The sequence below is a fragment of the Linepithema humile genome, chromosome 2, assembly GCF_040581485.1.
Source record: "Linepithema humile isolate Giens D197 chromosome 2, Lhum_UNIL_v1.0, whole genome shotgun sequence".
NCBI lineage: Eukaryota > Metazoa > Arthropoda > Insecta > Hymenoptera > Formicidae > Linepithema > Linepithema humile.
This window is the reverse complement of record NC_090129.1, coordinates 20,210,500-20,228,780: the sequence shown is the minus strand read 5'-3', so window position 1 is coordinate 20,228,780 and position 18,281 is coordinate 20,210,500. Positions and strand designations below refer to the sequence as shown.

Genomic DNA, 18,281 nt, shown 5'->3' with positions numbered 1-18,281 from the left:
ATTAAGTATCTTGAATGAACACATGGTCTTCAATTTGAATATAGATTCTGAATTTTTTTTATACTTGGGTTTCTCTTCTATTATTTATCTTCTACTTGTTTTATCACTTTGATCTCGTTTATTTTGATTTTTTTTAGAGGTTATGTTTGAAGTGTAGCAGTGACAAGTCTACATCTGGCTGGATCAGCTGATTGAAATTTGGTGCTTACGTATCACATATACAGAGAAGTAACGTAAGATAAATAATTTACGTAGTCAATGGATCCTAAGACTCATGCAGAATATATTCGACAAATAATAGTCAAGGACCTTCTCGAAATCAACGCTATAATTCAAGTAAATATATTAAAGCGGTGTAAAAAAATAATCTAACCTTAGCGTTACATTCATCACAAGATTGTTAAATATATTAACAATATGTACGAAATTAACAGTTATATTTTAATAAATTATTAATTATCTTATTAATATCAATAACGAATTAATATAATAATGTATTTTTTATCAAGGATATACAACAATGCAACGGACCACTGGAGATGCTAGATCTGCTGAATGCAAAGGGTAGACTCAGAATAGCATCGTTAAAAGAAGCTATAGACAACTTAGAACTTCAAGCTGTGAAAAATGTAACAAATAAGGAAGAAAAAAGTAAGCTTCTGTCCGATGTGAGCAGTTATAAAGAACAATTAAACACTACTTTAGCAGCTTTTCGCAAGGCCAATGTTGTCAGTGCCTGCGTTATTGATAAATTGGCGAGGGAAAATCTCTTTTCGATGCCGGAGGAGCAACAAAATGCTCTTCGTAGACGGCATGACAAACAGGGTTTGGCGAACTCATCTGGCCAGATAACAGACAAACTGTTAAGCATTTCGAGGCATTTGGCTGAAACAACTCAAAGAAGTGCTGACACTTTGGACACCCTACGTATGTATCGCATTATATTATTTGATGTAATTTATTACAAGTATCACAATTCTATGGATTTATTGCAGTAACATCTTCGGACAAAGTTGGCGACACTAAGGATGAGTTGGAGCATCAACAACAGGTCATATTACAATCTGGAAAACTGTTAGGAAAATACGGCAGACGCGAGGTCACCGATAAAGCATTGCTCATATTAGCCTTCGCCTTTTTCCTAGCTTGCGTATTTTATGTTCTACAAAAAAGGTTATTCTGAGTGGATAATTATGGGACTAAGGTATTTCGGGATATTCTAATGTGAGCACAGGAATTCTTATTTATACGAAATAATGTGATATGTACTGGTAACGAGTGAGAGGGAAACAAAGGTGGGTTTTTGTAAATATTTTAATAACTTTACACATGGATAAGTCACTCGTTAATATTTTAAAATCGTTTTCATTCCGTCACCAAATCTTATCAAATAAAAATAACTGGTTGTATATAATAGTGTCCTGTAAAAAATAGAATTTATGAAGTTTTCCAATATATACATACGCTTCTACGTTCGTGTTATCGAAATAGATTTTATTGCATTATACTGAGTTTTAACACTAAAAAGACTGATTGCAATGCATCTATAAATCGTAAATCATATATAAATTTTGAATGGATATTGATGTCGATATTAATAAACATTGAATCTAGCAAATGATATGAATGTAAAATATGATAGATTGTTTGATAGAAGGCAACTTTTAAGCTTTTATTCTTCTCCTAAACACAGTCCTTCTAGTGTCAAATCCAAATTCATTATCCTCATAACGTAATAGAATATTCTTAGCCCATACATTTTTACATCCGCTCATGAACTCCTCCCTGGTGACCACGCCGTCTCTATTCGTATCCATTTTCTCAAAGAACTTGTCTACCTGGCTTTTAACCGCGGGCTGGATACTTTGCACGTCCTGCACCATCTCGTAAATCGCGGATATTATGGCCAGCATTTCCCGTCTCGTGATGCAACCGTCCCTATTCAGATCGTAGAACCTGATAGACAGTACATCCAGTGAGTATTTCACTTCTTGATTCGAGATCGTCAATTTAGTTGAAGAAAAATCGTCTTTAGACAGATCAAAGAATCTAATCAATTTTTTAAAATAAAATATCCTTTCTGATTCCCACAGTTGAAGATCAAATAACTCCACAATTAAATCTGTCGAAAAATTCTGTGCGAGAGAAAATTGTTCCCTGAATTTATCGGAGAACTCAATAAGAAACAATGGAAAGAAATGGATGAGCTCTTACCTAAATATCCAAGAAAGCTTCTCGTCCACGTTGCCGTGGATGATCGTCGCCATGGCTCCGAGGAGATCGCTGAAGCTGACGATACCGTCGCCGTCCTTGTCGAAGCTGTTGAACACCACTTGTGCGTACCTGGCTGGATCGCCTAACGGGAACAGCTTGGCATACGCGGGCCTGAAATCGCCAGTCGTCGCGCATCCCCTCGGGCACAGCTGCTTGAAGGCGCGGTACAGCCTGCGTATCTCGTCCTTGGAGAAGCCAGTGCGCCAGGTCAGGGTGGAAAGTTGCTCGGGAAACATGTACGGTGAATGCTTGTCCTCCTGGATGCTCTCTGTAAAAATGTAATCAAACAATTCTGTGATGTATATGCGTAGGATCTAAAATTGAGGCTCGATACGATGACTCTTCGCTGGAAATAATCTGATTTACATAAGAATTATTAATATTAGAACAACCGTGTTTTTTTTTTAAATTGTAACTTCAATGAACTCTCTTTCATTAAATCTTTCGCATCGACATTTCGAATGATGTGGACTTGAAAGTTATAATTAAATTAGAACTGGAGTTACGCGTAGTTCTAGCAAAGTGCTGCTTAGTTACTTTTGTTTATCAATGCCACGCTTTAAGTGCGCAATTATTATAAAAAGAAGATGAATCGTACCAGTGATTTTTTGGATGCTCTTTCTCATTTTCCTTAGACTATGTTGCATCTTTACCGAGAGGCTGGATGGGTGGACAGACTCGCAGCTACCTTTACTGTCGACGTAACTATCGGAATTCGACATTCGGACTCGGTGATAAACGAAAAACGTGTTCCCGACGACAACAAGGACAGTCTTGATGAAACGCTTGTCAGCGAGCGTCGAGCGGAGCGGAACTGACGCACGTGGTGCAGCCGGCTGTTTTGCACGAAATAGTTTTGATGAAGCCTGCAGTAGCCAAAATATTTAGACGATTTACCAGACGCGGCATGTCTGCAAATCCACAACGAGAAGCGACACACGAGCGCGTATTTGCGGCGTGTCCGGACAATTTTAAACGCATCGGACATCGTCCATCGACTCGTTTCCAACGGTATGGTTGGATTGCAACTACCGGATGCGGATTAATTAATTTCATCAAGATGTAATTTATGTCACCTTGCTGATTAAGGTCGTAATTATTGGCTGGCATATGAGTTTTGACGAGAAATAATTTTTATATTTATTTGATATATGAATTCTTAAAACTTTGTTTCCGCCCGTTTGTTGTTTCCGTCAACAACAGTCTCAATAAATCGACTTATAACTATAATTGACACGCATGAAACTACCTTGACCCGGCCCAAATTCCAAAATGTCAGACCTGGCCTGAATCAAGATTAATTCTCGGAGAGAAGTTGTAAATATTTCTCGGAGAATGTGCTTCTGGAACTTCTCGCCAACAATTCGCACGAGTAAGCCGGGAAAAACTTCCTCAAATCGCTTATATATTTATTGTCTGCGACGTTGAACTTATAAAATTATTTTTATTCATAGATCTATCTATATTTATAACTGTGGATTGCGACTGAATTTCGACTAAGCATGAAAAATCGCTCGTTTACATGCTACGCTATTACGAGCTTGTATAAAACTGCTAAATGGCTTTTCTCTAGCCAAAAAACTATTAATAGTCAGCTGCTGACTGATGATTACGTTAATAGGAAATTGTGGAGTAAATCTAGTTAGTGTTCAACAGCCTATAATCCTAGCTTACCCTTAAACGGAAAGGATCGAGTACGAGGGGTGGCTCGTGAATATGAAATTGCGTGAAATGATCGACCTCGTCTGCAATTTATGAGTCATCGATAAACGGGCTTATTAACTCTCGAGATCCTTCGAGGCCACTTGAGTTTTTATTTGATTATGTGTGACCTAGTTTCTCACGAGTGATATATAACTCACAATCAGTGTTATGTGTATTAAACATTGATTACTGGTATATTGTCGTCAGTTTCCTGCGAGATTGCGTGCGAGGTAAATAAGGTCGGGAATTATAAGATGACGAACTCCAGAAGCCCGATAATTGTATATTAGGATCTACGTTAAAGCTTTAAGGCTGATTGCATCGACATGAATTAATGTTAATTGAGTGAGTAAATTCACTTTCCTTCTAAATAGAATTATAATTTCCAAAAAAGTATTATTGCAAGCAATTGTAAATTTTACTTATTGTTTTTTTCAGATTCTAATTCAAATCTTCTACGTCGCCGCTTAGTTCAGATAACATTAACAAAAATAATACCGAAATCATAAGCTTGAAAGAAAGAACGGATTAAAGGGCGGCTTGTGCTCCATTAATCAACGCAATCATTTCGCGACTCGGCGCGAAAAGTGTGTCAAGTTTGCGGGTAAGATAACCCGCTGCTGTCTTCGGTATCAGCGTAAGCAGCGTCCTTGACACGATATTCGGATGTAGAGCAACTTCCAATCAAGTTCGTCGCCAGCGCGGAAGAAATAGGAAGAAGCGAGGATGAAAACTGCACATATCGTGGATCAATTTGCCTCGCGGACTATACATATATATATATATCTGTGTGTGTATGTGTATATATATATATATAATATATATATATATATATATAATCTGTATATATTATAATGTGAGTCACGCGATCTTTTTTCGCAATCTCGAGGAAATGCATGCCGCACCCGGCGATGCACTTCATGATCGAATACACGCACGATATGCAACGACGTGCCTGGCAGCGTTTGCGAAATTATTATTTTATGCAGAACACCGGATTCGCGGATATGTACATAAACGCAGCCGAAAGCTGCGATTTATGAATTAAACATCGAATGCTAATCGAGGAACCGAACGCGATCCGATCTAATCGCGTGCATCGATGCAGTTAGCTGTGTTTGCTTTCGAATAATCGTTATTAGCGTACATAATTTTCATTTTTCTTTCCTTTTCCTTTTGCGTCGCATAGAATCACGTGAAAATGTCATTATCATAAGATACGGCCACGTGCCAGAGAAATGAGTAATTATAATGGAGAATCAGCGTTTTATGCGTCTTCTGCGTTCTACGCGAACGATATTCTCTGCGTGCGCGGAATACATGAATGAAAGAACGAATAAGCGCTACGCATATCGCATGTGAATCGGTATGGACAATGGAATAGGATTCCCCAAGTTCAAAAACGCTCAAACACGTGCGTCATTTCGTCAGCACGTGTAGAATCTCAAATCGAGGAAATAATCGTGAAGAAACGGAATTATCTGGATATAGAATCTGTCTATCTGCTTGATCTCTTCGTAGAAGAATAAATCTAGATCTTTAGAACTTCGTGAAACTGAAATTTATGGATCATAAATTCAAAATTCCAAGATCTGTAATGCAAAATTACAAGACAGATCGTATACTTGAATTCTAAATGTTTAGAAAATTCCGAAAGAACAAAAACAACAGATTCAAATGATATAAAAATGTGGAAAAAAAAACTAAGAGTGCATTAAACATAGATTAATCATAAATTCGGAAGTCTGTTATAAAAATCGAAGTTTGAATCGCTAAGATAAAGTTTAACGCGTTGAGCATGTTAATACTCTTAGATTGTTATTCCAATTCAAGTATTCATATGACGTATTGTGAATAATCACGATAGAGTATTACATATTCTTCTTATTAAAAACAATCGTTGTGCAACCAAGTGCGGGGAGATTCATCATCAAAAAGCACCGCGGATTCATCACTATGTATTTTTCTGAGCGGTAGGGCGATAGGTTGGCGGTATATAAAACAGCAGTAAGCACCCAGCATCTCACCACTGCGGTAGTGTTCACTTGTCACAGCGATTACAATTAGGTAAAAACAGATTATCACATCCTTGCTCTTCCACAGTCATCTTACAGCAAAATTATATGTGATTTTAATTTTAATATGTTAATTTCTATATGGAAATTTAAGAATGTAAATTGTGAATTATTAATGAGACGACATAGTGTTCAGAAAGAGTGTCTCTCAGAACTCAGAAAGTGTGAAATTTGAAAGTCACCAAGAAAAAGAGCCCGTGACGCAACGACGTTTTCATCATATATCTTTTAGTGCGTGAACGTGTTTCCGTTTCGTCTACTTTTGTGCATTGCTACTTGTGATATTTTGTGGAAGCACTCGTACACTAAAATCAACTGCAATTTTAACAAAACTTTCATTCTCTATTTACAAAATATTCACTTGATCGTAGATAATTATAAGAAAATAATAGTTTCAGTTATTTATCAGTGAAAAATAGATACCTTAAACAAGATCTCAAAAAACCCTAAATGAATAAGATTAAATTTCAATCAGAAAGATTTCATTTAAGGAATTTAAACACTCACGAATCTTCATGAAAAATCAAAATACAGAAATAATCTTCCTTTTTTTCAGATCATCTCAGTTTAAAAAAACATCCAGAGTTCGCAGATGTGAAAATGAAGCTAATCTTCCTGCTGCTGCTGTTGGTTAGTTCCGCTATTTGCGCACCCTGGCTCGACCTATGGTTTCCTTCATACGATAGTCGAAACAACGGATACAATGCAAACGGACCAAACCAGCAATACCGTCAAAACAGAGGCGGTAAGGAGCGCTGGAAGCAGATCTGCAGGACGATTAATCCTGATCCTTACGCGTTCGCAGGACGCGCGCCTTATCCCGCCGCGCCCGTCTGTCCCTGGTAAAGAAAGCTCCCCGGTTTGTCGTGCCAAATGTAAAGATATCATGCGTTAAAAATATGAATTTATTGTAACAACGTAGCTGTCGACGATATACGTTCACTGATTATGAGTATTTCAGTCAGTGTTTGATGTATGATCATATGTGTTCTTTCATGTACATGTGTGTATCAGTGTGTATGTGTGAGAATATTTTATAGCAACTAATATACATAAATACTCGCGATTACACTGCAGCTACTACTGTACGCCATATAAAGTACAAAGCGAGGAAATAATTGTCTATGTGTCACATCGCTCGTACACGAATCTTGCATGCCTCATTTCTCAGTCCATACTCGCACCCATGTTAAATTTAAAAAAAAAAAAAAAAGAAAAAGAAAAACCTATAAAACTTAGCTGAGAGCAACTTGGCATCAGAGTAAAGGAAAATTGTTCGAGGTACAGTTAGTCCGTGAAAATGAAGTTTATGAATCATTTTCTTGAACACTTTATGATTGCAAAAACGTTCTACTGTGCTGCAAAGTTACTTCGTGGTTTGCGTAACTTCTCTTTTTAGATTTACGGTGCGCTTATGAACCCGCTAAGCATCCGCGGATACTCAGATATCTCGAAGGCCTGTCTATCGATTTGCGTATTAGACAGATGTCTATTTTACAGAATCAACAATTCCAAAACTATTACATTTGTCTAATACATCGGTAATACTCTGAAGCTCTCTCTTCTTTTACGTACAAAAATAAACTATATACACTATTACACGATAATGTGAATTTGGATTTTCTTAAGAAAAATGCACGCCTCCATGACGCAACCATCGGTAATCGTTAAATATCGCGTATATTACATGCTCTATGTACAGTCCGGGATCACAGAATTAGTACAGCACGGCGTCGTGCGTACGTCGATGTTTGTGGTTCAAGAAAAAAGCGAGAGCTCCTAACGTTATTCAAGAAAACTGAACAACATAAATATAACTTGAATTGAAATAATAATTATTAATTGAAACAATCGATTTATATTTCTTGTACCTATAAAAAATTGTATTTTGGAATTTAATTCCTATTAAATTATATAAGTCAAAATAAATAGATTTGACTTGTATAGTTCATTTGAACAGTGTGCGATGTGAATGCGCTATTCTCAGGACTTTTAATATATGAAATCATGAAGTTGTTAAAAAAAATGATTAGTAATCTTGCGAAAATGAAATATCGCGGTATCGCATTCACATCGCTGTAACAATTCCTCCGCCTGTCCCCTGAATAAATTAGATATTGAGATAGACTATAAATTCTGCCCGGCGCTATCGAGTTTGCGCCTGGACCATTTCAAAATAACTTATTTCTTACTTGGATCACAACGGTTTTCGTTATTACAGAAAAGAAATTCCGCATTGCAGAGTGATAAAACCTCGTCGCTCGAGTGAGGAGAACAATCATTTCCAGACTTGTATCAGGCCATCCGTGCTGCCGGTGAGGACGCACATGTTCGACATAGCAACAGCGGAGATCGTGTCGTGCTGGCCGGAGGGGGGAGTCTCGGGGCCGCTCTCCTCCAAGTTTCTTCCTCTCATGTCACTTCCGGACGACGGGTTAGAATCCTCGTCCACCAACACCTCCTGCACGACGTTCGTTCCGTCGATCAATCGTAAACTGTAAGTAGGAAAGGCGACATCTTGTATTAACGCGCAATCACACGACATTACGTATCGGACAAAGATGAATGAATTTCATGACTGACTCGTATGCCAATGAATTCGGCGTGAGAACGTCGTTGGCGGCAGGCAGGGCGATGTAAGACGCGGTGGGCCTGCTGAAATCCCAGAAGCGCAATCGCATATCGGTACCGCCGGCCAGAAGGAAACCCGAGCAATCGATGCACCCGGCGTACATAGCCCATACGCTGTCGCCGACCTGCGCGCGACTCAACGGCGGCGCGCTCGACGCCCACAGAACCATTTGTCGATGATTCGTCTCCAGATTCCACATGGAAATCTCGTTGTTGCCTTGCACCGCCGAGATGATCCATGAATGCTCCGTCGGATGCGTGATCACCTTTCGCACTCTGGCGCCTTAAAAAAAAACCAGTAAACAGCGGTTTAAGCTACATCACTTTTACGAAGATATTTATTGACTTTGCAAATAAACGATACAAGAGTATCAGTGGAATTAAATCAGCGATCATTCACCTGTCGGATGCTTGATGGCCGTTATCGGTAGCTGAAATCTCAAGTCCCAACAGATGTGCATGCCCGAACTTGTGCCAAGAGTCAACCACTGCTGATGACTGTTTACGCAGAACGACGTGATGACTCCGTGCTTCAAGTCGTTCTCCAGACGCCACGTTGTGCCGGGACACCGCAAGTCCCAGCCTACCAGCGATCCGTACAACGAGGCGTACACGAGAACAGATTGCGAGCCGGAGTCCAAATATTGAATGTCGACAGCGCATCCTTCTTCCTGTCGAATCAGTCCCGACATATTTTTTAAATAAAAGTTCAGTGCATTAAATATTTATATTGTTACAGAAATTTCTCCGTTACCTGGAGATCCAACTGACGAGTGCCAATCAGACTCATTTTACTAGAGTTCGGCTCGATCCGAAGTACGAATACCGTTCCGGATGTACTCGCGGAACTCGCTAAAGACTGCCCTTGGTCGCACGCGGTCAAACCAATCAGCGGACCTCCTCTATGCATGTATGTCTGTCTGTTTAGAACACAATATTAAAAAATGAATATTATGATATTGCAATCTGAAAGATGATAAAAGTCAAGTTTTTAATTTCTAGTAATTGGATTCAGAAATGTTCTGCGTATGATTTGAATTTTAAATTAATTTTATAATCATTTTGGAGTGAAGAAGAGCGCAAGCATTTGTTATACGTAATTGTCTTGGAAGAAAAGAAAAATGTACCTAGAACGATTAGCAATATTTCGTCCCTCCATCTTGCTGGCGTCCCAGATTTTGATGCATCCGTCCGAGGAACTGCTCGCAAATAAGCTGGTATCCGGTATCGAAACCAATCTATTCACTGCAGCTCTGTGCTCGTGAAGATGCGCGACCGGAACTCCACGGGGCCTCCAGTCCTTCGGCAGTGATGTGGAGCCTTTTAAGCAACATCAATAATGAATAAGCAAGCACATCGTGATAATCCTAAAATATAATGTAATGTAATCCCGGCTGAGATTTGATATTTATTTACCAGCTTCACAGGCGACGTTGTTGGCCCAACGCTTCGCTCTCAATACCGCTGCGTGCTGCTCCTGCTTCCGGCACGTCAGCTGCCGCACCTCCAATCGACAGGGCGCGCACCTATCTGCAAAAGCAATCATTTAAATCAATTATTAATTTAATTATCTTCTACAAAAATTTCACAGAAACAAATCTTCAAGTTAAAACTGTTTTTTTTTTTATATTTGCATTAATCTCGCTTACATTGTATGTAAGATCGTTCGTGGAGCGAATGATCGTTCATGAGGGAATTTATGCTGGCCATATCCGACAGACAATGATGTGGTGATAAATGTATGTCCCCGCTGTGTATGCTTTGACTAGGACTGCCGCTGCTTCCAGTCATGTCCGACATTTTGACGATAGCATGCTGTCGCAGTAGTGAAATAAGTGTAGAATTAGCGCACAGAACAATATAAAAAGCAATGTATCATCGATATAATACCTGGGCGCTGTCTTGAGCTGCAAACATCGTGCGCCATTCTTGATTCATCGTTGCGTACGTGCCAACAGTCTCCGACGTTCTTCGGTCTAACCTCTTGAAAGGTGGCAGAGCTAAGTCTCCTTTGGTGTCGGGATACAACATGACGACGTGATGTCTTATTCGATCCTTTATCGGACTTAACTCCAGCTTACCGTCCGCGGGCTTGACGGCGTTCTGCTTCGTGTCCGCGGAATTACGGTACTTATTGATCTTCATCAAGTGCGGCTTCATGATCAGCAACTGATTCTCAACCGCTTCCGTCATCGACTCCGAGCTCAATCGCCTGAAAAGCTAAAAAAGATTGCTTCTTTTTGTATCTCTTTGTACACTAATAATATCATGTGAGGCGTTTTATTCGCTAGTGTGTGACACAAATTTCTGTCACAAGATAAATATGTATTTTAATATTTAATTTTATTATTATTGTAGAGTAGAATTTGTCTTTTCTTTAAATATTATTTTGAAGACCGCTAATAATTAACATTACTTACATTTCGTAAAGAAGTACTCATATCGTTGTATTGTGGCGATACCACGCCCGTTCTGGCTTTCGCTCTAGCTGCCTGCCTCTGTTCGAGCACTTGGAACAACTCTTCGACATCGTTATATTTCACCACGGAGTCGTACACTATTCTGGATATGGGAGGAACGAGAGCCTCTAGTAATAAAATCTCCTTTTCTATCTGAATTAACGAGTGCTTCAAGTACGGTTGAAGCATCGTCTGAACTTTACACTGAACATCCACCACATTTAGAGTTCTCGCTGCTGCAGATATAAAGCCAACGGTTGCATGCCGTATCCATAGATTTGGATGAACCTACAAAGAAAAATGTCTTAAAACTGTCAAATTAATTTTTAATTTCACATTCTTTAATAAGTTTAATTTTTCTTCAGCGAGAAAATTTGAGAGCCTACTGCTTTTGTCAAAATTTTTAATACTTTACAATCTTTTGATAATTTTATTATAAATTTATCAATGAAAAAATATTGGTTCTAAATTTCTAAAAAGGATTTTTTATAAGAAAAAGCAATCTGAATTGCATATTAAATGCCCGTGTATTAAATATTTATCAAATCATCTCTGCCATCATGATGATAACGTACCAGGAAGACCATAGTTTCTGATAACAGCTGATAGAGAGCAGATTTGTGCAGCAAGCCTAACTCCGTAAGCGTTGCCATAGCATTTATGGCTTTCGTAGTCACGAATTCTTCAGGATCGGACAGACCCTGCTGTAGGAGCGGCATTAGTATGGGGCTGCTATGCCAACCGACATACGCGGCCACACCGACGATACATTCAAAGAAGGAACCTCTCAATTCTTTGTCCTCCTTGTCGTTCAAAAAGGTAATAACGTGACTGAGCAAAATATCGTTAGCTTTCTGCTTGCCGAAGAACACGCATAATTTATTTATTCCATTTTCCATCAAAGTCTGTTTCACTAAATTGTGAGGGTCCGTCAACAACATAGACACCGATTGTTGAACCTAGACAGAAAAGATATTTAAAAAAAAAAACCATTATCAAAATGAGATAATTTAAGTGTTTCAACTAATTTCAAATGATTAAAATTACAGCAAATTACGTTACTTTCTTCTATTCATGAGTTACGAATGTTATAGATATTGTGTCAATGAAAATATTTATTTGTGTGTACCATTTCGTGCAATGTTTGCAGCTCGCTATCATAACTCGGCTTTGGTCCCTCTTTGTTGCCCAAGTTGGACAGATGTGCGTTCTCTAGATAACGCAGAGCGATATGCGCCAAATGTGCGATATTCTCCGCGTAAGCTGCCCTGACGATAACTGCGTCGTCTTGAGTTATATGTGCTAAACCTGGCAGAATGTATTCGGGAAATATGTTCACGTCCGAAGATGGTATCGATTTCACAAGATGTAAACACTTTGTCAGAGTGTGTATCGCCGATACTCTCACTCGCGGTGCCGGATCGTGAACCAAATGGAACTGTGCGTAAAAGATTGTAAAAAATATATATATTAATTAACACAATATGCAGCGTACAATAATTAATTCATATAATATCGGGAAAATCCTGAAATCTTTTCAGCTCAAGAAATTCGTAAAAAATAATTTTGATATCTTATTTTTAAAAAAACCAACAATTGTAAATATAATACTTACGATGTAAGGTAATATCCTATCGAGAATCGTCTCGTCAGAAACATTCTCAGCTAGCTCTAGCAATATTTCTAAGCTGTGCAATTTGGATTGCGAATGGTGCAGACCTCTTATGCAAGATGTGACAAGTTGAGTAATAATAACGAGACCTTCTAAAATTTCAATCGAAGCGGAAACTGGTTTTCTGGATTCTGCGTCACACGTTTGATCCTCGGACGATTTCACCTCCGGCTCCACTTCCACTTGCATGTCACTGCCAACATCTTGCACCGTGCTCTTCATGTCAATTTGATTCAAATCGGTCTTGTCGGAGCTCTGATCGCTGTCTACTTCGACCATCGTATTTTCCTCGCTGTGGCCGGAATCGTCCTTAATCGACTCCACGTTACTCTCACATTGGCTAGATTTCGCGTTTTCTACAGGTTTCGTTCCGCTTATTTTCATTCCTTCGTTTTCTTCCGTCTTTAATATATTTATAATGTTTCCAATGTCCTTCTTTAATCTAGTTATTTTCTCGTCCGGAGATAAAATCGGAGCGGCGGAAAAGATGAGCATATACGACTGCAGGAAGGAATAAAAATATTCCGGAAAAATTGTGCCGCGAGCTTGAGCCAGATAAATCTCCGCGCTATTTCTGTTCGCTGGATTTCTCTCCAACATTGACCCAAGCAATTCTCGTATTCCCGTGTCATCTATACTATCCAAATGTTTGCTCACAGAATATTCGTTGTTCCTGTATGCTAAATATTTAAATATGCAAATGATTAATAAATTAGATTTGAGCTTAAAAAATTAGATTTTTGTATAAAGCAATCAAATTAAATATTATACTTACCCAAAAGTTGTGAAAAATCGAATGGTGGATGACCTTCATTGTACAATTCCGTTAAAGCACAGCCTGCAGAAAAGATATCCATCATAGGATGCAAATCGCCAGTTTTTACCTCCTGTTCCGGTAACAACAATGTGTTACTCAATTCCGAAGACAATGTTTTTACAAATCGTTCGGGTGCTATGTAACATGTTCTAAAAATATGAATAGAAAAATATAGATTATTTTGTAATTTCATTAACGTAAAAAAAAAGGAAAAAATATATAACTGATAAAAATTTCACCTTCTTCTAGAGGTATCAAAGAAATATGAGAAATCAGCAGGATTATCTTCTGGTAAATAAGTTGGTTTAAAGCTAGCAAAATCTGTAAGTAATACCCAGTTCCAGCTGGTTATCATAATATTTTCCAGTTTTATGTCACCGTGACAAACCCCAAACTGTAAAAGAAAAAAAAAAAGACACTTTTATTATGTTTAATTTTCTGCTAAATTGTATATTACTTTTTATAGATGTTTCAGTAGCTTTATTTTTAAATAGCTCATACATGTTAGTATACCTTATGAGCTTGATGAAGAGCATATAATACTTGGAAAGTGATCCATTTTTTTTCAATGCTCGTTAAGAATGGCCTAGTGCTGATCCTGTCATAAAGAGAATATTTGACATATTCCCGCATTATTGAGCCTGCTTTTTCTGTGAGCTAATTCAAGCATATGATTAATTCTAACAGTGTCTAAATAAGCCATATAACATATGTTTACTGTTATAGTGCTTACAATCATTCGCTGAAATGGTAGGCAGTTGACAGCTGATGCTAGTTTTGATCTAATCTCCTCCAACTTGTCCTTATAGGCGGATAATGGCAATGTTGGATCATGAATCGCAAACACTTTTACAACTATCAGGCCTTCCTGGCTACGAGCTCGAGCCACTTTGAAAAATCTAGTACTTCCTAAGCTGTGGATAACAAAGAATTTTGTAAATTATTTAGTCTTATATCACTGTGTAAACATTCTTTTATAATCAATTTTATCATAAATATTTATGCACAATATTTTCAGACAAATTTTTCAATGTGTATATTGCAAGTGTACATTAAAGCTTTATTATTAAAAATATTACTGTGTAATATAAAGTGTGCAGTCATTTAAAATACAATGGAAAATTGTGTCTCAGTAAATAAAGAAGTATTACATGTGTCTCATGATATTACTTATAATATTATTAATAACATCATGAATTATTTGTAATAAGCTGTTTCTATTATCAAACACCTGCAGCATTTTAACATGCGGCTTGACAGCACTTGACTAGCAGAACGCACATATGAAGTGAAATGAATTGATCGAGCACTTACTTTACATCGAACAATAAATCGCTGTGATCCGTCAGATAGTGTTCTACTGGAAATATTTGGCTGGGCGCGATGCCCACTAACTGATTACCCATTTTGCTGCAGAGATGAAGGCTTAGATAAAAGCAATGTATTCACCCTCGGCCTCCATTTTTCGTGATTTTTGCATCTTATACAGTGCAGCCACAACGAGAATGTAGCAGACATGATTTTAGTACTTTATAATTCTTGCATTGGCACAAGATATATTCTATGCATTAGGAATTTTCGTCAAAATAGAATGGCAATGGAAAGAAACTAAACTGATGCCGGTGACGCCAGATTTGAAACGCAAGTCCTAAAAATGTCCTAATAAGACATCTTTAGAACGTCTTAAAAATGTTCTAAAAAATTTTACAACAAAAATCCTTCCAAAAATTAAAAAAAAAGACGTTTTAATTATTTTAATATTTTACGAGCATCCTAACACTGTCAAAAGTAGCTCAGAAACATGTAGAAAAATTAAGATTACCCACTGGATTACCGACTAGAAATTCTCCATTTTAGCCTGGATTTTATGAGATGTTAACAGGAGCACATGATGCTGTAAGAGGTTACTCGGAGTAGCGCCATCTTTTGATCAGCTAAAACAACAATATAACAACTGTACAGGATGGTAAGTGTACTGATCTAGTCAAGAGCAAGCTCCTATATCATCATGTGCTCCTGTTAACATTTCATAAAATCCAAGCTAAAATGGAGCGTTTCTGACTGTTAAGAAAGGAGACAGAAATAGTATGGCTGCTCTTTTCTAGTGTCCGAAGCTAACCGAAACGTGGAGTTCACATGTATGTACGTGGCTTGCGCATAATGCGATATTTCCTCCTTCATATTGCTCACTGCTTGCGTCTCAAATCTGGCGTCACTGGGAATAACCAGAAGTGACAAGATGGCACGTCAGCAGCAAGATGTCGACGAGCTTTTCGACGTGAGAAATCATTTTTACATCGGCAATTATCAGCAATGTATCAACGAAGCGCAAAAAATCAAGGTAAAATTATCATTAATTATAGTTTTTGGAGGCACAATGCCACACCCTACTTCCTTTAGATTCTTGACATATGTAACCATCATTTCTGTTTCTCTCACCAGATACTCGTGCAATATTTCTTACGTTTTCATTTTTAAAATTAATCATGTAATTACAACATTTACTTTGTCGTTCTTAGCACAAAAGTAGTAATTGGACAATTTAGTACAGTATTCACTTTCAAAATGATGCATGTATATATATATGTATCACTACTCTTTAAGATTAAAAAAAATTGTTCTGCATAATACTTTAATAATTTTTGTAGAAATTTGTATAATTATGAAAGTAGTAATGTTAAAATTTTAAAGATTGAAACAAATTAACAAATAAAAGATACATAATTATCTTTTTGGTTTTTGCCTTTTAAAACTGATTTTAAATGTAAATACACATATAAAGAAAAGCACAATGATTCTGGGATGTAATATAATGTTTTGACAGTTATTTTATTTTATTTGTTTCTTTTTTTGCAGCCATCCTCTCCAGAAGTGGCAATGGAGCGGGATGTGCTTCTTTATCGCGCATATATAGCGCAGAGGAAATTCCGTATAGTGTTAGATGAGATTAACAACTCATCTCCACTGGAGTTGCAACCACTAAAGACGTTAGCAGACTATTTCGCCAATCCGCATCGCCGGGAGGCCATAGTGACTGAGCTTGATAAGGAAGCTAGTCATCCAAATCTCTATAATCATAATTTCCTGATTGTCGCCGCAACTATTTACTATCATGAAAAAAATCTGGAAGCTGCTCTCCGAATATTACATGATGTGGACCATCTGGAATGCATGGCACTAACGTTACAAATATATCTCAAGATGGATCGTTTGGATCTGGCTCGTAAGGAATTGAAGGCGATGCAGGAGAAGGACGACGATGCTACCTTGACTCAACTCGCTCAAGCATGGGTGAACATTACCAGTGGTGGCGAGAAACTGCAAGATGCTTACTACATTTTTCAGGTAAGAAAAATTTAACTTATTAAAAATCAACTCGAAGCTGTATAACTGCCTACTTTATGTTCTTATTTTATTTGCCTATTTCTCTCTCACTAACCAAATTATAAATTATTTCAGGAAATGATTGATAAACACTCTAGCACATGTATGCTATTGAATGGCCAAGCTACTTGCTTTATTGGACAAGCAAAATATGAGGAGGCGGAAACAGCCTTGCAAGAAGCTCTCGATAAAGACAGTAATAATCCAGATACATTGATTAATATGGTCGTTCTCTCGCAGCATATGGGCAAACCGCCGGAAGTGGCTAACCGTTACCTAAGCCAGTTGAAGGATTCTCACTTAGAACATCCTTTCGTCAAGGAATACTTGCAAAAGGAGATTGAATTCCGTAGGCTTAAAGAGCAATATATATCTTCCGCCTGAGTATCACTCAGCAGATTGTGGCATTCCGTGGGATAGGATCGATCGAGCATTGATTACGAATGGATCTAAGCATGGACTTAAGCGGGCTTGACTCCAACGAAGATTTCCAAAGAGTAAAATTTGTCCTGTTTAGTTGGGAAACTTTTCTTCTACAACTGAAATAGATCCCAAGTAGATCCGATATAACTATGCAGTGCATTTCAGACTTAGCGCAAATCGATTATTGAAAATAAAATTTTTATTACGCTGTCTCGTTTTTGTGCGAGATGCGAGGCGTATACGATACCTATGCGATATTAATTCGTATAAACACTCAAGAGTTCACGATACAGTTTTCATGATAATGTTACCTATATATTGAAATTCCAAATATTCTAGCAATTTTTAGCAGAGTAGAAAACAGTGCGAGAAAGAATCTTCTGAATAAAGACATCTTTCATAGATGCATACGTTGCTCTCCAATCAAAATGTTCCGTTTTTATATTGAAATAGGTATGTTGACAGAAAACAAGTAGAGGTATAGGAAAAGTGTATGGACAATAGAAATGTTCGGAATTGTGCAAGAGCGAAATTGTACTAATTATGACTGAAAAAAAAATACGACCTTTTATCTCGATACTTTCATCACATAATCACAAAAATATGGCTGCCATTTTATAAAATTATAAATTATTATGAAAATAATAGATCATGTTTCGCATACAAACATCTCTTCATGTAATATTCGTATTACTGATTTAGATGTATAAGCGAAAAGTATTAAAATAAAATATTTCATACATTATATGAATACATATAGACACCGAAAAATGTATTCTTTATTTTACATATCCCTTAATAGATATTTATAGATTATATCCTAATTAATTATAAATAGTTCC

General features: G+C 37.5%; 4 protein-coding genes across 9 annotated transcripts; 2 read left to right on the top strand and 2 right to left on the bottom strand.

Annotated features, from left to right (window-relative positions):
- Window positions 1-37: 37 nt before the first annotated feature.
- Window positions 38-7,660, top strand: Sec20 (vesicle transport protein Sec20). Of its 5 annotated transcripts, none has more exons than XM_067348664.1 (7): window positions 38-336; window positions 510-927; window positions 996-1,975; window positions 2,094-2,552; window positions 2,910-3,646; window positions 3,729-6,045; window positions 6,610-7,660. In XM_067348664.1, exons 1-3 carry the CDS (start codon window positions 259-261, stop codon window positions 1,181-1,183), a joined length of 684 nt encoding a protein of 227 aa, XP_067204765.1. In that variant the 5' UTR covers window positions 38-258; the 3' UTR covers window positions 1,184-1,975; window positions 2,094-2,552; window positions 2,910-3,646; window positions 3,729-6,045; window positions 6,610-7,660. The 5 variants fall into 5 exon arrangements, with proteins under 5 accessions (XP_067204765.1, XP_067204764.1, XP_067204766.1 ...); XM_067348663.1 differs by having other exon boundaries at window positions 2,910-4,323; window positions 4,417-6,045; XM_067348665.1 differs by having other exon boundaries at window positions 2,094-2,481; window positions 2,910-6,045.
- LOC105679220 (neuronal calcium sensor 1-like) lies at window positions 1,309-3,008 on the bottom strand. 2 transcript variants are annotated; one of them, XM_012379132.2, is made up of 4 exons: window positions 2,873-3,008; window positions 2,215-2,542; window positions 1,758-1,956; window positions 1,309-1,421 (listed from the first exon to the last, which is right to left on the bottom strand). In XM_012379132.2, exons 1-4 carry the CDS (start codon window positions 2,994-2,996, stop codon window positions 1,374-1,376), a joined length of 699 nt encoding a protein of 232 aa, XP_012234555.1. In that variant the 5' UTR covers window positions 2,997-3,008; the 3' UTR covers window positions 1,309-1,373. The 2 variants fall into 2 exon arrangements, with proteins under 2 accessions (XP_012234555.1, XP_012234554.1); XM_012379131.2 differs by having other exon boundaries at window positions 1,309-1,956.
- Vps15 (vacuolar protein sorting 15) lies at window positions 6,941-15,250 on the bottom strand. The gene is made up of 17 exons (XM_012379075.2): window positions 14,947-15,250; window positions 14,366-14,546; window positions 14,146-14,289; window positions 13,872-14,026; window positions 13,591-13,781; window positions 12,759-13,495; window positions 12,273-12,581; window positions 11,719-12,102; window positions 11,105-11,431; window positions 10,575-10,904; window positions 10,334-10,499; window positions 10,101-10,214; window positions 9,812-10,004; window positions 9,439-9,604; window positions 9,085-9,355; window positions 8,637-8,967; window positions 6,941-8,548 (listed from the first exon to the last, which is right to left on the bottom strand). The coding sequence occupies exons 1-17, from the start codon at window positions 15,036-15,038 to the stop codon at window positions 8,332-8,334; spliced, it is 4,308 nt and encodes a 1,435-aa protein (XP_012234498.2). The 5' UTR covers window positions 15,039-15,250; the 3' UTR covers window positions 6,941-8,331.
- A 392-nt stretch (window positions 15,251-15,642) lies between these two features.
- Window positions 15,643-18,210, top strand: epsilonCOP (coatomer subunit epsilon). The gene is made up of 3 exons (XM_012378805.2): window positions 15,643-15,973; window positions 16,489-16,977; window positions 17,092-18,210. Exons 1-3 carry the CDS (start codon window positions 15,872-15,874, stop codon window positions 17,398-17,400), a joined length of 900 nt encoding a protein of 299 aa, XP_012234228.1. The 5' UTR covers window positions 15,643-15,871; the 3' UTR covers window positions 17,401-18,210.
- Window positions 18,211-18,281: the final 71 nt, after the last annotated feature.

Excerpts from the sequence above, each read along its gene's own strand:
- Sec20 (XM_067348665.1), top strand. The coding sequence starts at position 259 with ATGGATCCTAAGACTCATGCAGAATATATTCGACAAATAATAGTCAAG. Across the intron at positions 337-509 it reads AAATCAACGCTATAATTCAA|GATATACAACAATGCAACGG; the intron begins GTAAATATATTA and ends TTTTTTATCAAG. Across the intron at positions 928-995 it reads TGACACTTTGGACACCCTAC|TAACATCTTCGGACAAAGTT; the intron begins GTATGTATCGCA and ends GATTTATTGCAG.
- LOC105679220 (XM_012379131.2), bottom strand. The coding sequence starts at position 2,996 with ATGTCGAATTCCGATAGTTACGTCGACAGTAAAGGTAGCTGCGAGTCT. Across the intron at positions 2,543-2,872 it reads GAGCATCCAAAAAATCACTG|AGAGCATCCAGGAGGACAAG; the intron begins GTACGATTCATC and ends ACATTTTTACAG. Across the intron at positions 1,957-2,214 it reads AAGCTTTCTTGGATATTTAG|GTTCTACGATCTGAATAGGG; the intron begins GTAAGAGCTCAT and ends ACTGTCTATCAG.
- Vps15 (XM_012379075.2), bottom strand. The coding sequence starts at position 15,038 with ATGGGTAATCAGTTAGTGGGCATCGCGCCCAGCCAAATATTTCCAGTA. Across the intron at positions 14,027-14,145 it reads CTCTTCATCAAGCTCATAAG|TTTGGGGTTTGTCACGGTGA; the intron begins GTATACTAACAT and ends TTTCTTTTACAG. Across the intron at positions 10,005-10,100 it reads CAACGTCGCCTGTGAAGCTG|GCTCCACATCACTGCCGAAG; the intron begins GTAAATAAATAT and ends GTTGCTTAAAAG.
- epsilonCOP (XM_012378805.2), top strand. The coding sequence starts at position 15,872 with ATGGCACGTCAGCAGCAAGATGTCGACGAGCTTTTCGACGTGAGAAAT. Across the intron at positions 15,974-16,488 it reads ACGAAGCGCAAAAAATCAAG|CCATCCTCTCCAGAAGTGGC; the intron begins GTAAAATTATCA and ends CTTTTTTTGCAG. Across the intron at positions 16,978-17,091 it reads ATGCTTACTACATTTTTCAG|GAAATGATTGATAAACACTC; the intron begins GTAAGAAAAATT and ends AAATTATTTCAG.